This window comes from Perissodus microlepis, chromosome 3, assembly GCF_051167445.1.
Source record: "Perissodus microlepis isolate ML-2025 ecotype Zambia chromosome 3, ASM5116744v1, whole genome shotgun sequence".
Taxonomy (NCBI): Eukaryota; Metazoa; Chordata; class Actinopteri; order Cichliformes; family Cichlidae; genus Perissodus; species Perissodus microlepis.
The window spans coordinates 49,979,038-49,993,070 of NC_140463.1; the positions used below are offsets into that span (position 1 = coordinate 49,979,038).

A 14,033-nucleotide genomic window follows, 5' to 3' on the forward strand; every position below is an offset into this window, starting at 1 on the left:
GCTTGGGAAACGATATGACATATATATGCAGTAAAACAACCAATTGGTTTGGTGATGTGAAATATAGATATGCGCTGTTAGCTGAAGTAAGCCCTTCATGCCTTTTTCCCACTTTGTACCGTATATGTCTCACATATATTAAACAATCTTTACATTTACCTTAAAACTTTTTGGCTGGCCTCTTTGATATATATCACTGTTAGGCTAGACAATGTGGTGAAAATCATCCCCAAGCAGTCGCTTCAACTACACTTTGTTCTATCTTTGATCTTAACCTCAGGAATCTTTAAGCCCTGCCACTCTGTTGTATCCCCCGAGCCATACTTTGAGAGTTGTGTATTCGACATGTGTGCCACTGGAGGTGAGACCGTGGCTCTGTGCCAGGCCATAGAGACCTACGCCGACATGTGTGCTGCTGCAGGAGTCCCCATCGAATGGAGGACGAACACCTTCTGTCGTGAGTACTGTTTTTCTTTGTGTGTGTATAGAGAAAAAAAAGGATCTTAAGTAATACTTTTTCCATTGCTACCAAACGTATTACTAAAGTAATAATAACAGTATTAGATGTTTCCCTGAGAAATCAGTGCCTTCATTTTGAGCGTGACAAAATGATCCCTTTAAATATAAAAAGTTGAGTATAAAGTAAGAAAATCCCCATGATTTGTCCAATACACCCAGGTCATCTTCCACTTTCTTTACTACTAGTGACATTATAGTACGTAGTTTATATTTCCATTTAAAACTGCAGTGTCTGCTGTCTAACAAAGGTTACGTAAGCTTGATTTTTAAGTGCTAAGGAATAATGCTTATATGCTGCTTTATGGGAAACACAAAGGTTTATTGGTCCACAGAAACATATAGTGGACATTCCAGACACTCCCAGATTTCAAGAAAATTTACCAATATTTGTTTGTTTTTTCAGAAAAATATCCCGGTGAAAATAGTGCAGTTTAAACTATATACTCTCATTCGTTTCACTTTCACTAGGTTACATCTCTCACAACGTTTAGATAATTCCACTGCGAGCACCAAAACTGTCCCTCTTCTGAGTTAGGGGCCAACAATGGTCCAAAAAGAAATGACGTACACAAACTTTATGAGTTTTGCTGTAACATGTTTCCTGTAGACAAATACAACCTTCTTTTTGTTTACAGATATGTAACAACTGTTGTGCATTTTTACAAACAACCCTAAAAATTGCTTGACTCCCTCCAGCTCTGAAGTGCCCCCCAGGCAGTCATTACACCTCATGCGGCCCTGCATGTCCTCAGCCGAGCTGTCAGAACCCTGCAGGACACGGCAGCTCTTGCAATCTTCCCTGTGTGGAGGGCTGCATCTGTGACACTGGCCTCATCCTCAGCGGAGACAAATGTGTCCCAATCAGCCAGTGTGGATGCACTGATGGTGATGGGAAATACAGGCCGGTGGGTGTGCAGTGGGAGATTTTCCTTTTTGCAAGAAAATGTGTTTTATGTAAGGGTGCATTAAACTTTTTTGGTATATGTTTAGGTTGGAGACACTTGGTTCACAAAGGCTGACTGCTCAGAGCAATGCAAGTGTGCTGGAAACAACAACATCAGCTGTGAGTCTTGGCAGTGCAGCCCTGCACAGGAGTGCAAAGTGGTGGAAGGAGTACTAGGCTGTCATTCTACAGGTAAACTGAACGAAGGGCTGGATAATTACATGTTCACTTCACCTAAAGCTGTGTCAGTGTATGTTTTTGCCCTTTTACCGAGTCTCATATCCGACCTCAGGTAAAGGAGTGTGTCATGTAGCTGGAGATCCGCACTACTACACTTTTGATGGTGTGATGCATACGTTCATGGGAACTTGCACATATACTCTGGTGGAGGTATGGGAAGAGTTTAACTTACTTTGTACACAACAGATATTCCTGTGGTGCTGTTTTGTCTTTGAAAACGAAATATACGCTATTTTAAAGGTGTGCAACGCCACCCAAGTCACTCCCTTCAACATAGTGGCTAAGAATGAGGAACGTGGTCAACCAGAGGCATCATATGTTCGCTCTGTGAAAGTCACCCTGTACCCTGGCACTGTTATTGAACTGCAAAAGGGCCGCAGAGTTCTGGTATGTGACATAGTTTATGATTTTACAGACATTCAATTATAGAGGAACTACGCCATACTGAAACAATCAGCAGCTGACATGATTTCACTTTTCTGTGCTCAGGTGAACGGACAGCGGGTGAAAACCCCAGTTTCCGTTGACTTGGCTGGAGCTAAAGTGATAACCAGTGGAGCCTATAGTCTGCTGGACACAAACTTTGGTCTACAGGTGAAATTTGACGGAGTCCATCACGTTGAGATCACTGTTCCAGGAGAATATTTTGATAAGGTATCAGAAATTAAGACCATGTTTTCTAGTGTCTGCATCACAACTCTTTCAATGTCAAGTCACATGAGGAAATTAAAAATTACAAATTGTGTATGCTAGTTATGGCTGCTTGTAGTAGCTGCTCTGCTGTATATTACAGAAACATTGCAATAACCTTGTTCCACTGGCCTCTTCTCCAGGTGTGTGGCATGTGTGGAAACTACAACCAGAACCCCTCTGATGACAACCTAATGCCCAACAAGAAACCAGCCAAGGATGACATTGAACTGGGAAACAGCTGGAAATCAAATGGAGACAGTGATCCTGGGTCAGTGGGTAACAACCAATGAACAACTTTTAGTGCTGTTATGTGGATAGTCTGAGTTGTAACTCTATCCGGTCTTTAAGTGATGACATGTTGAATCCTGCTTCCAGGTCCAAACTACTCTGCGTTTAATAAGGCTGTTGTGTTTTTAACACGTTTTAATGTTTTGTATCTTGTTCTATTTAATCTGAACAAGCCCCTAAAAACAGTCAGCGATCACTGTCGGCTTCTCGAGTTTTTTGGGGTTTTTTTGTTTTTTTTTTTACCACTGTTCATTTTAAAGCACAGTTTTTAAAACCTTACATGTAACTACAGCCCAGCCCATGCAGCAGTACATTAATGAATAACCTCATATTGTGGATGGATTATCTCAGTTGTTCTCCTGACTGAAGTTTGGTCCGCTTACAGCAGCGGTCCCCAACCCCCGGGCCTCGGACCAGTACCGGTCCATGAGTTGTTTGGTACCGGGCCGCGAGAGTTGAGGCTCAGGTGTGAAATGTATGGTTTTCAAGGTTTTTATCGGTTTTCAGCGTTATTTTGTTATTGTTTTTATCGTTAACTGTGTTTTCCTGGGTCTTTTCACGTGTGTTATGAATAAATCTTCTTTTTTTCGGTACCGGTACTAGTTTTATTTTGTTGTATTTATCCGCGACACCTTAAAGGCCGGTCCATGAAAATATTGTCGGGAATAAACCGATCCGTGGCGCAAAAAAGGTTGGAGACCGCTGGCTTACAGCATCCTGCCATGCGATTGCATTTTTCCCTAACCATCTGGAACCCTCACGTTAACTTTTATCGAGTGGAAAAAGCAATATATAAACATGTAGCACATGATTATATACCAGCTAGCCTACAAACGTCACTGCTGTTTAGTTTTCTGTCTTCATTTATGCTGGAAATGATAGCAGAGCTGTACATTTTGGAAATCCCTCTTTCAAACATGCTATATTACATATAGATGGAAACTAGCAAGCTAACTGCTTGCTAACTTCTAACTCCATTACATTTCATAAATTCGGTTTCCATGGATTCCTGGACATTAAACTTAATTGTTCCACCTGGTAAAGCAGCAACGCTGATCATTTTATTAGAGATGAAAGAATTTGGACAGTTTTTAACTCTCAGTGATGCTGCAGTGATCGTGTGACTTACGGACCTGCAGCGGAGTTTGGACCTGGGCATGGCTAATGACGTCAGACTTAAAGATAGTAGTGGTCTACAGATTCACCAAACACGCAAAACACCCCTGGTTCCAGATAGTGGTTACTCTAATGAATCAAGTGTATGCTGTCCATGTTGGGGAAATTACACCCTGATCCAAATGTTCTTCTTTTCAGTTGTCAGCCAGACACCCGTCCAGACATCCACCCAAAGTGTAGCAAAGAAGAAGAGATGCTGTATGAGGCTCAGTGTGGTGGGGTCATTCTCTCCAATAACTTCAAGCCGTGCCACGCTCTAGTGCCCCCTGAGGCTTTCCTGGCTAACTGCGTCTATGACATGTGCGAGTATGACGGCATGCAGACTACGCTCTGTGACAACGTGGAGGCATATGCTCAGGCCTGTCAGAGTGCCGGTGTCACCATCAGCTGGAGAAACAGCAGCTTTTGCCGTGAGTTACAGTAACAAAGATTCACATAAAGATTTGAATTTATTGTTTGTCTTACCTCATTCTCGTCCCTCTCTGCAGCCCTGCCCTGTCCTCCTAACAGCCACTACTCAGACTGCACAGCCCCCTGCCCTCCCACGTGCTCTGACCTCTTCCCTGTCTTCTGCCATCTTCCTCCAACTACTTGTCTCGAGGGCTGCCAGTGCAATGCTGGTTACGTCCTCAGTGACAGCAAGTGTGTTACTCTGGACCAGTGTGGCTGTCTGGACTCAAACAGAGAGTACCATGATGTGAGTACAGTACTGCCCGTACTGTTGCTAGATGATGGACTCAGTGGGATGTTCCATAATTGAAAATCCTGAGCTCAAAAGCACACGGAGGCTATGAGGATTTAATATTAGCATATTGAAAACCCTTTATTGTAAGTCCAGGTATAACCAGTCCCATGCATGTCTGTGTGTGTGCGCCCACAGGTAGGAGATTTGTGGCTAACAGATAAATGCACTGAGTCGTGTACCTGTAACCCTGGTGGTGAAGTCATATGTGAGGACCACAGCTGTAATTCGAATTCACTGTGTGACCTGGACAAGAATGGAAACCGCTACTGCAGACCCACCGGTGAGTTTGAGAGACTTCAAACCTTAATAAACAAGCAGAGTAACAAAAATGACTGTGGTTTTTGACCATGAATCCTCCCATTTTCCACCATCGTTAGAGTTCAATCAGTGCAGCATCTGTGGGGATCCTCACTACCTAACATTCGATGGCTTCAAGCATCACTTCCAAGGTGTCGACACCTATGAACTTGCTCTGGGTCACAACCTGTCGAGCTCCCTGACGCCCCTGGTGGTGAGAGGAAAGAACGTTAGACGTGGAGTGAACAAGAGGGTGTCGTTCCTGGAGGAGATGTACATCAATGTTTACGGTGTCAATGTTAAATTCCTGCAGAAGAAGACTGTCCTGGTCAGCTGACACTTTGTTAAAAAAGAGCAGGTTTTCATTCATTTCTAATGGTAAAAATGATGTAACGCAATCCTACCTGATCTCCTGTAGGTCAACGGGGAGTATGTAACACCTCCTCTCACACCAGTTGATGGTTTGACCATCACAAGGAACTCCAGGCAGATCCAGCTCACCACTGACTTTGGACTCACTGTACGCTTTGATGGCAACAGTCGAGGAGGTAAAAGAAGAAGACAGTTCTGTCTGAGAACGTCTTAGGCTTTTGTACAAATCTGTTCACGTTCCTCTTATGTCTCTCTGTTTGTGTATCAGAAATCCTACTTCCTGGTACCTATAAGAATTCTGTTAGAGGACTGTGTGGGAACTATGATGGCATCACCAGAAATGAATACATGAAGCCAGATGGGACAGTAGTCAGGAATCTTAATGAATTTGGAGATAGTTGGAAGGTCAATGACCGACCTGCCAACAGACTTAGGATCTTGGACCGTCCTATCCGTGCACTGAGGTACTATTACAACCAGGCTCACTGCTTCTACAGATTTCTGTGACTATTTAACAGAGAATATTGTTGTTAAAGAAAACTGCCTTATGTTATAAAATAAAGATAATTATTGCTGCCCGACAATAATTAACAGAGCTTGGCCCAAGTCCGTCTGCCTGTTAAGTGCTTGATAAAAGAAAATCTTCAAACAGAATAGGCTCATTTCATGTTACAGTTTTTGTGGAAACTAAACTTCATGTTACACACGGCTGTTACACAACAGTTTCTCTGTCTCCAGACAAGAAGCAGAGACTGATCCAGACTCAGGGTTCGAGGTGTCAGACTGCTCTCAGTCACAGCTCAGCGACTACAACAGCCCGACGAAGTGTGGGGCGCTGTCTGATTCCAGTGGGCCATTTGCTGCCTGCCACGCCACCGTGTCACCCCAAATCTACCAGGAGTAAGTAGTCTGCACTTCAGTGGGGATATGTATGAAGCTGTCTTCTGGAAACATTTCAGTACAATGTTAACTTGAGCATAATCGATATAATTCATCTGAAAAACGCAACGTCTAGATGAACAGAATCAGCCTTTTGGGATTTACGTACCTGGATGATTGAACATGCATCAAGACATATTCAATATAACACATGACAGCAGCTGTATGAACCAACGTGCAAGTGTGAGCGTTTTGCTTGTGCTCATGTTTGTCCTTTCAGTGACTGTCTGTTTGACCTGTGTGCTGAGGGAGGCAGTGAAGCTATGCGCTGTGCCAGTTATGAAGCATATGCAGCAGCTTGTCAACAGGCTGGAGTTACATTAGGATTGTGGAGGCAGCAGCTGGACTGCGGTAAGAAATGCTGCACTTAATTCACATCATATGGGAAGACAAGCAGTTCAGAGTCCATCTCCTCACACCACCTGTTGTGTGTTTTTGTTTGTATTCGTAATTTGAAGTAAATAAAAAACAAACTGCATTTCAAAACTGTCAGAAAACGCAGATTGTAATGTGCTGTCCTCACTGAGACAGATATGTGGTAATGCAGTTTGTATTCATCTTATATAGTTTACAGTTTCTTATATTCTTCTTTATAGTTTCTTATATAGATACTCTTGCACATTATCAAATCTCCTGTAAACGTGAGGCATTGAACTAAGACACATTTGTAAAACAAAGAGTTACAGTCTGTCGAACGGTTTGCTGTAAATAACATCACGTTTCTCTTTCCCAGTCCTCTCTTGCACCGCCAACAGCACTTACTCCCCCTGCATGTCATCTTGCCCCGCCTCCTGCGCCAACCTGGCAGCACCCTCGGAGTGTGAAGTCACTTCGTGTGTGGAAGGCTGCCAGTGTGCCGCCGGCTTTGTTATGAGTGAGGGGACTTGTGTGCCATATGCACAGTGTGGCTGCACCTTCCTAAACAGATACTACCCTGTAAGTGGCCTTCAGTTACACGAGTGACTGTGTATCTATGTGACCACGTGACGATGTGCGCTCATATCTCTCCATCCTGCAGCTCAAAGAGAAGTTTGTGACCGAGGACTGCTCTCAGTCTTGTGAGTGTAGCAGTACCGGTGCTGTGTGTGAGCCAAAGACCTGCCAGGACGCTTACGTGTGCACCATCTACAACTTCAAACGTGACTGCTACAAAGGTACGTGTTCATGCAAGTGTTTGAGCACCGTGTATTTTGAATTATACAATCATACAGCAGGGCTGTGTGGGAGAGTCTGGGTGCTGAACTGGTCTGTGTGCAGTCCAGACCGATAACATAAAAGCAAAAATACAACAAAGAAAATAAAAGGACCATGGAGCATCTCTAATCCCACATTAAACAGGAATGGGACAACATTCACTCCACTAACTGGTCCCAGTTCACAGCTGTTTATGGACAGCTGTTAAAAAACTGATGTTTTTTCACAATTACCTCATTTTTTCCTAAAACTTTATAGATTCTCAGTTTAATTATGTGATTATGTGTTTCCTGTTGTAAATAAAATATCTTACAAATTAACTGAGAAATGAACTAAATTAAACTGTCAACAACAACACCTACTTTTGTCTTCTTGCAGCAAGTCCCTGCCTCAATTACCCCTGTTTGAATGAAGGCACATGTCAGGACTCAGGCAACAACACGTACACCTGTCTGTGTGCAGAAGGCTTTGAAGGCACAAACTGTGAGATGGAAGTGACACCACCCACCGGTGGAGGACTTGGTACGACTCAAACATGACTTCATTCTTTAAAGCTGTCACATTTCCTTGTGAACTTTCTTGTTTCTATACTACTCTTTGTGTCTGCGATGTCTTTGTGTGTCTTTGTGGATGCAAGACTAAACATAGAAACATTTTAGTATCTAACACTGAAAAACTAACGTTCAGCTAGATGTCCCATACTTCACTGGTTATCATCACGAGATCTATTTGCACTAGGATCAACTGATATCAGAGGTATTAGCCAACACGGCGTTCTGGACTAAAGTAGAATTATAATGTCCGTGGTTGATATAACCCAGAAAAATGTTCAAAGTGACAATATAATGTCGAGATAAGAGGGATCATATAAAATACTGACTTCAAATCTCCTCCAAGCTCAGGTTCAAATTCATGTAAGGACACTGCACACACTGTGATTGGTCAAGTGAATTTTTTCACTGAGAGTGGAGGACATGTGGTTAACAGTTAAAGACTTTGTTTCTCATTTTTGTGTGTTTCAGAAACTAAGTGGATTATCCTGATTGCGGTTCTGGTCCCAGTTGCTGTCATTATCATCACCGTGACTACCATTGTTCTTGTTTGCAAAAAGAAAACCATGTGAGTGTTAACAAATCATCTTAACAAAAATATGTGCTTGAATAAGTATGTCTGTGTGCACTGTATGAAATTTAAACACAAATACATGTCTTAAAAATATATCTGGGCCAATATTTTTTGTTTTTTCCAGATACCATTATAAAACTTGAAATAAAAAAATAACTGTATGCATGCACACATTAAAGTCTCTAACCTCAGTTTTTCTCTTTTCAGGAAAAAGAAGAACAAGGAGACAAATATCAGCATGGAATCAACAAGTAAGGATCAGGAAAAAGATTAAATGAGCTTAAAAAAAATCCCCAAAACACAATAAAGCTGCTCTGCCACAATAAACATTTAGTTAGTGTAACACTTACTACTGTTAGTAGTTGTTGTTGTTGTTTCCATAATGTCACTATAAACATCAAATTGAAAGGGTGTGTAGCAGTCAAGCTCCTGCTCATCAAATCCACATGACCATCAGAGTGACCAGTTTGCTGGGCTGGAACATTCAGGTGTATATTAACACTACACCACAAGGCGAGGATGTCCCAGCAAATCCACTCAAAGGTCTGACAGTAAAAAGCACAACGAAAGAGCAAAATATAAAAATCTCAGACTCTGTGTGCCTCACTTAGCATGTTATGTGTAAAAATTCACGACAGCGTCCTTCGAATAAGAATAAGTGTCGCTTGTTCGGAAGCTTTTTCTCTCTTAAAAAAAGAGCATGGCAGCCCACCTTAGGTCTGCAAAGACTCCTCTTACTGTCAAACTGTCAACAATAGTAGAGGAGGGATGTGGTGGTCGCAAGTGTGAGTAATTCCTCAGATTAGAAGTAGGTTTCTGCTTCTCGATTCCAATTAAAGTCAAGAACACAAAAATCCACCTCCCTGCTGCGGAGTAACTTTCCCACGCGCCCAAAAACAGCAGGTGCAGGGTCAAGTACGGGCCAGGACTCTGGCTGAGGGCCCAGCACAAAGGGGCACCCTTAAATTAACCCTTTGCTTTGCCTTCTGACAATAGGTCACAACATGGTCAAAGGTCACACATTAGTACAGCAAACAGCATACTTTTTGTGATAATCTTATGATATACATGTGAATAATACTTGACCTAACTACATCAAATATATGGGTTAAATGCTTTACATAATAATAAACACTCCATTGTAGGTTAATAGTGTGTTTCAGTATCTCTGTTACCATGTTACTATTTTCTAAGAGAGCTGCATGAAAAATGTTTATTGTGTGTGTGTGTGTGTGTGTGTGTGTGTGTGTGTGTGTGTGTGTGTGTGTGCATAAGGGCAAAATACCTCGTGCCTAATATTCTACGTGAAAGTTACCTAGTACATATGTTCAGTGCAGATAGATATATAGAAGGGGTGCAACGATACACAGAATTCACGGTTCGGTTCGGTTTGATACTTTGGTGTCACGGTTCGATATTTTTTCGATACAAAAAAATGTTCATGCTTTTTAATTTGTCATTTATTAAAATTATAAATATATATTTTAACTCAAAAATACAGTTTTTAAAGTTAATGTTGCTGAAACAACAAAGTACTAAAATAATAAATCTATCTGATCGAGAAATCACTCATCTTTGGAAAAGAGAGTTTATTACAGAGAAATGGCTCTTTCCAATCTGAAATGACGTTAACGCCACAACAAGGCAAATCTCCGTTAACCGCGGATCGCCCCGTGCGTGGGGCTGGACAGCGTCAACATGTTAACAAGAAAACTGCGCTAACGCAGTAGTTCCCACCCATGTAATTGAGCATTGCGTGGCACATCCGACATACTGTTTTACTTTTGTCCATGACGCGCTTACCTTCACGGTCATACGTCACATGAAGACCAAAATAGTTCCAAAGGCCAGATCTGAATGAGGGTGGGGGAGGTTCAATTTGCCATGTTGCAACGAGCTTAGCTTCTGTCTCGCTAGCTTGCGCTGCCCTTAGTGGATCTGCGCTCAACAGTGCAGTCTAGGCGGAGTAGTCGAACGCAGATCCACTGAGCGCTCAACACAGACAGCATCGTCAGAAGAAAAGTTGATAAAATAAATTAAACATTTTGTATTGTTCGATACATATGCGTACCGAACCGAAAGCACTGTATCGAACGGTTCAATACAGATACGAGTATCGTTGCACCCCTAATATATAGTGTATAGAGTTATATAGGTATACATGTCATACAAAAATCCACCACAGGGGCTGATGAAGGGGCAACATGAACTCCTCTGTATACCAGAGTCAAATGTGATGTCATCTCTCTGACAACTAAAGCTTGGTGTATAATTACTCGTATGTATATAATGTGTGTGTATTTTACTTATTTTTCAGCTCTAATATGTCTCCCATGTCTTCTGTTTTAGGTGTTCCATATACAAACATTGATAACCAGAAAAAGGAGAAAGTGACTGCTTTTTGATGACAAACTTCAATGAAACTATTTTTTCTCTATGTAACCACTTGTTATCTCAAAGAAGAGTAAAAATGAAGATAAGACTTGCTTATTTGTTTATTTGGTGCTTTTTTAAGTTATACTTGAACATGTCATTTGAAGTGAATGTTTAATTAAATAAATAGTTATATGTGTATGTGTTTCTTGTAGTGTTTGCCCACAGTTTTTCAGAGTAATAAGTTCCACCCTGTCTTTACTTCAGAGCGTGTCCATTACTGACCTGCTGTCTAATAACCAGACAGTAGATGTATTTTAATTATTGGTCTTTACTGGTTGGAAACAGTGTAGAGAGAGACAGCAAAGCGAAACACCACTGTCCCATCTGCACCAAAGCTCATGGAAAAAACGACTGAAAGTAGAAAACCATTCTGTACTCAGGCAAATCAAACATTTTTTATTCTTTTGGAAAACATGAACTCCAGACAATCTGATGGAGTCACTAAAATCATATATTAAAACAAGAATAGGACAACATTCCTCTCAAAGAAACCTCAGTTCTGAAATATTTGCAGACTGTTGAACGAATAGGAAACGCTGCACATTAGTACGCACTGCCATATCTCCTCTTTTTTGATAAATGTTGCTGTTATCAAATTTAAAATTATTTTTCCCAAAAACTGTACTTTTAAAAATCCATTTTAAATACTGGAAGTTCTGTTGTGAATAATAAATGTTTTTACAAAACTGGCCCGCTCTGTTTTTATTTACCTTTTACATGGAGTCCAAACATTTTCAGAGCATTTGTAAGAGGGGAGGCACATTTCTGGAAAAAGTCTTTGGACAGATACAATCAAGTTTAACTTGTATCCAAATGATGGGAAGATAAAAATATAGAGAAGGAAAGGAACACCTCGTGATCCAAAGCACATCATCATCTGTGAAACACCGTGGAATGTGAAGTGTGCCGGGCTATAATCACTGTGGAGAGTCAGCAAAGTGCTATAACACACTGCAAATGGGGGAAAATGTATACTATTACCGCGGAAGCAGCTGGTAGTCGGGCCATATGCGTGTCCTTGTGCAGTTGAACATAATCAACAAAGTCCGCTTGTAGTTGAAAACAAACAGGCAAACATTTATTTCCACAGTCTTGAAATACAGTGATCCGTTTGAATGTTCCTGTACACGGTAAGAAAACTGTTTGACTCCACAGCTAGTTAAAGCCCCGTTACTCCACACTCGCGAACGCTCCCCCCGTGCACGGTTACCATGTATTAAAGGAACAGTACGTCAAAATTAAATAAGGAAAGAAAATACAATTTAATTGTAAATATTACGCTAAACAAAATTATAAAGTAAAAACTGAAATCCCCTATTATCTTACACTTATCCTTATCCAAACTAATTCAAATTATTAACAAATATACACTCTGTGCAATCTGAGTAAAGTAAGAGATGATTAGACCTTTATCTTATACAGTATACTGTAAATGCAAGCTACATGTTTTTAAAGGCGAAACACAGGAAATTGTTCACGAGCCCAGCGAGTCAACTGTCCTCTATTCAACAGAGTTATCAAAGAACAATGCAGAAAAACCCAGGAACTGAAGGCAGGGCAATAAAAGCCTGCCAGAGCATGTCACGGGCATCTGATGATGTAAATGAGCTCTAGATTTTAGGGTCACTGATTGCAAAGGATTTTATTCATATATTTAAAAAACAAACTCCTATATAAGTTTAGCCTCTAAAACGTGGGAGAACATCTAACTAATGACCAGCTGGTCAACTCTACTAAAAAGTATGAAAGTATGAATAGAGTATATTTTGCAGAGGTTTTATACATATTTTTATTCACAGCTTTATACAGTGTAGAACAACTGATGACACTATGAAATTCATCCCAAATTTATTAAGAAAGTGAGCTCAAACTTACAGTCAGTCATAAAAAATTAGAATCTAGATCGATCTATGCACGCACACACAAACGCACAGAGCAGACTTCATAGTTTCTCACACGGTACAAAATACTAAATAATCAGGAAGTACTGTGTAGCACTCACAGTGTGGTTGATGCCACTTGCTGCACTAGAGAACCAGGAACGTATATTTCCAAACTGGGTTACGTTGTTAGAAAGGTCGCTCAATACTTTTAACAAAAGCAAAAAAAACAGCAACTGTGCACAGACTCATTAAGATTACAGTCTCAGCTGCACATATTCAGAATGTTGTTTCCTATGTACATTGTCCTGAACACAACTGTTCTTATGAGAATGAGAACTTTTGATGGCCCATGATACCCTAACCCTAATACATTCACAAAGTGTTACATCATCTGACCCTGACAGTCACTGCACATACCTGTAACTGTTATGTCAGTTTTTTAATTGTAAGCCTATGATTGCATTTATCTCTACTAAACTGTGCACAATGTTTAGGCACTGCAGATGCTCAGATTCTAATCCATAACAATGCCATGAGCGAAGACATTGGTACCACCAGTGCAATGACTCCAAACATGCACTCGCACATGCAATCATCTTCAGTCTCAATAAAAATGAGTTACAGTGGGATGCAAACGTTTGGCAGCCTTGTTAATAGTCATTATTTTCCTGTATAAATCCTTGGTTGTTACAATAAAAAATGTCAGTTAAATATATCATATAGGAGACACACACAGTGATATTTGAGAAGTGAAATGAAGTTTATTGGATTTACAGAAAGTGTGCAATAATTATTGTAACAACCAACGATTTATACAGGAAAATAATGACTATTAACAAGGTTGCACAAACTTTTGCATCCCACTGTACGTCCTCTTTAAACTGTCAGCCTCCTACAGTATCGCTCGTTTTCTACTGCACAGATAAAGCAGTTTTATGATAGTGCAATAAAATCAGCGTTAGCAAAAATTATATTCACAACTAAAGTGCAGATTTTATAATTGTTAATGTTTTTTATGTAAAAAAAAAAATCAAACAGCTGTTTCTAAGCCACATTGGTTGAGTGTCTGCGCTGCCCCCCAGCTCAGCTGCTGGGATATTTACTCTGGTTATCCTCGTCTTTTTTATGATCTGGAACATGCAAGTCTAATAAATCAAAAACAAGAAGGAAATGAAGGAGGGGG

General features: G+C 40.7%; 1 protein-coding gene across 1 annotated transcript in view; it reads left to right on the plus strand.

The window, feature by feature from the left end:
- The window catches only part of zanl (zonadhesin, like), an 82,247-nt gene extending 70,595 nt beyond the window's left edge, over positions 1-11,652 (plus strand). Inside the window, exons 100-120 of the mRNA XM_084922896.1 lie at positions 281-457; positions 1,216-1,424; positions 1,510-1,654; positions 1,755-1,852; positions 1,943-2,089; positions 2,192-2,356; positions 2,536-2,663; positions 3,998-4,269; positions 4,348-4,556; positions 4,740-4,884; positions 4,982-5,229; positions 5,320-5,449; positions 5,542-5,723; positions 5,992-6,173; positions 6,433-6,563; positions 6,946-7,148; positions 7,231-7,366; positions 7,785-7,928; positions 8,429-8,525; positions 8,739-8,782; positions 10,881-11,652. Coding sequence (XP_084779022.1) covers positions 281-457; positions 1,216-1,424; positions 1,510-1,654; positions 1,755-1,852; positions 1,943-2,089; positions 2,192-2,356; positions 2,536-2,663; positions 3,998-4,269; positions 4,348-4,556; positions 4,740-4,884; positions 4,982-5,229; positions 5,320-5,449; positions 5,542-5,723; positions 5,992-6,173; positions 6,433-6,563; positions 6,946-7,148; positions 7,231-7,366; positions 7,785-7,928; positions 8,429-8,525; positions 8,739-8,782; positions 10,881-10,936 — 3,248 coding nt within the window. The 3' untranslated portion in view covers positions 10,937-11,652. The remainder of the gene's footprint in view (positions 1-280; positions 458-1,215; positions 1,425-1,509; positions 1,655-1,754; positions 1,853-1,942; positions 2,090-2,191; positions 2,357-2,535; positions 2,664-3,997; positions 4,270-4,347; positions 4,557-4,739; positions 4,885-4,981; positions 5,230-5,319; positions 5,450-5,541; positions 5,724-5,991; positions 6,174-6,432; positions 6,564-6,945; positions 7,149-7,230; positions 7,367-7,784; positions 7,929-8,428; positions 8,526-8,738; positions 8,783-10,880) is intronic.
- The last annotated feature ends 2,381 nt before the right edge of the window (positions 11,653-14,033 follow it).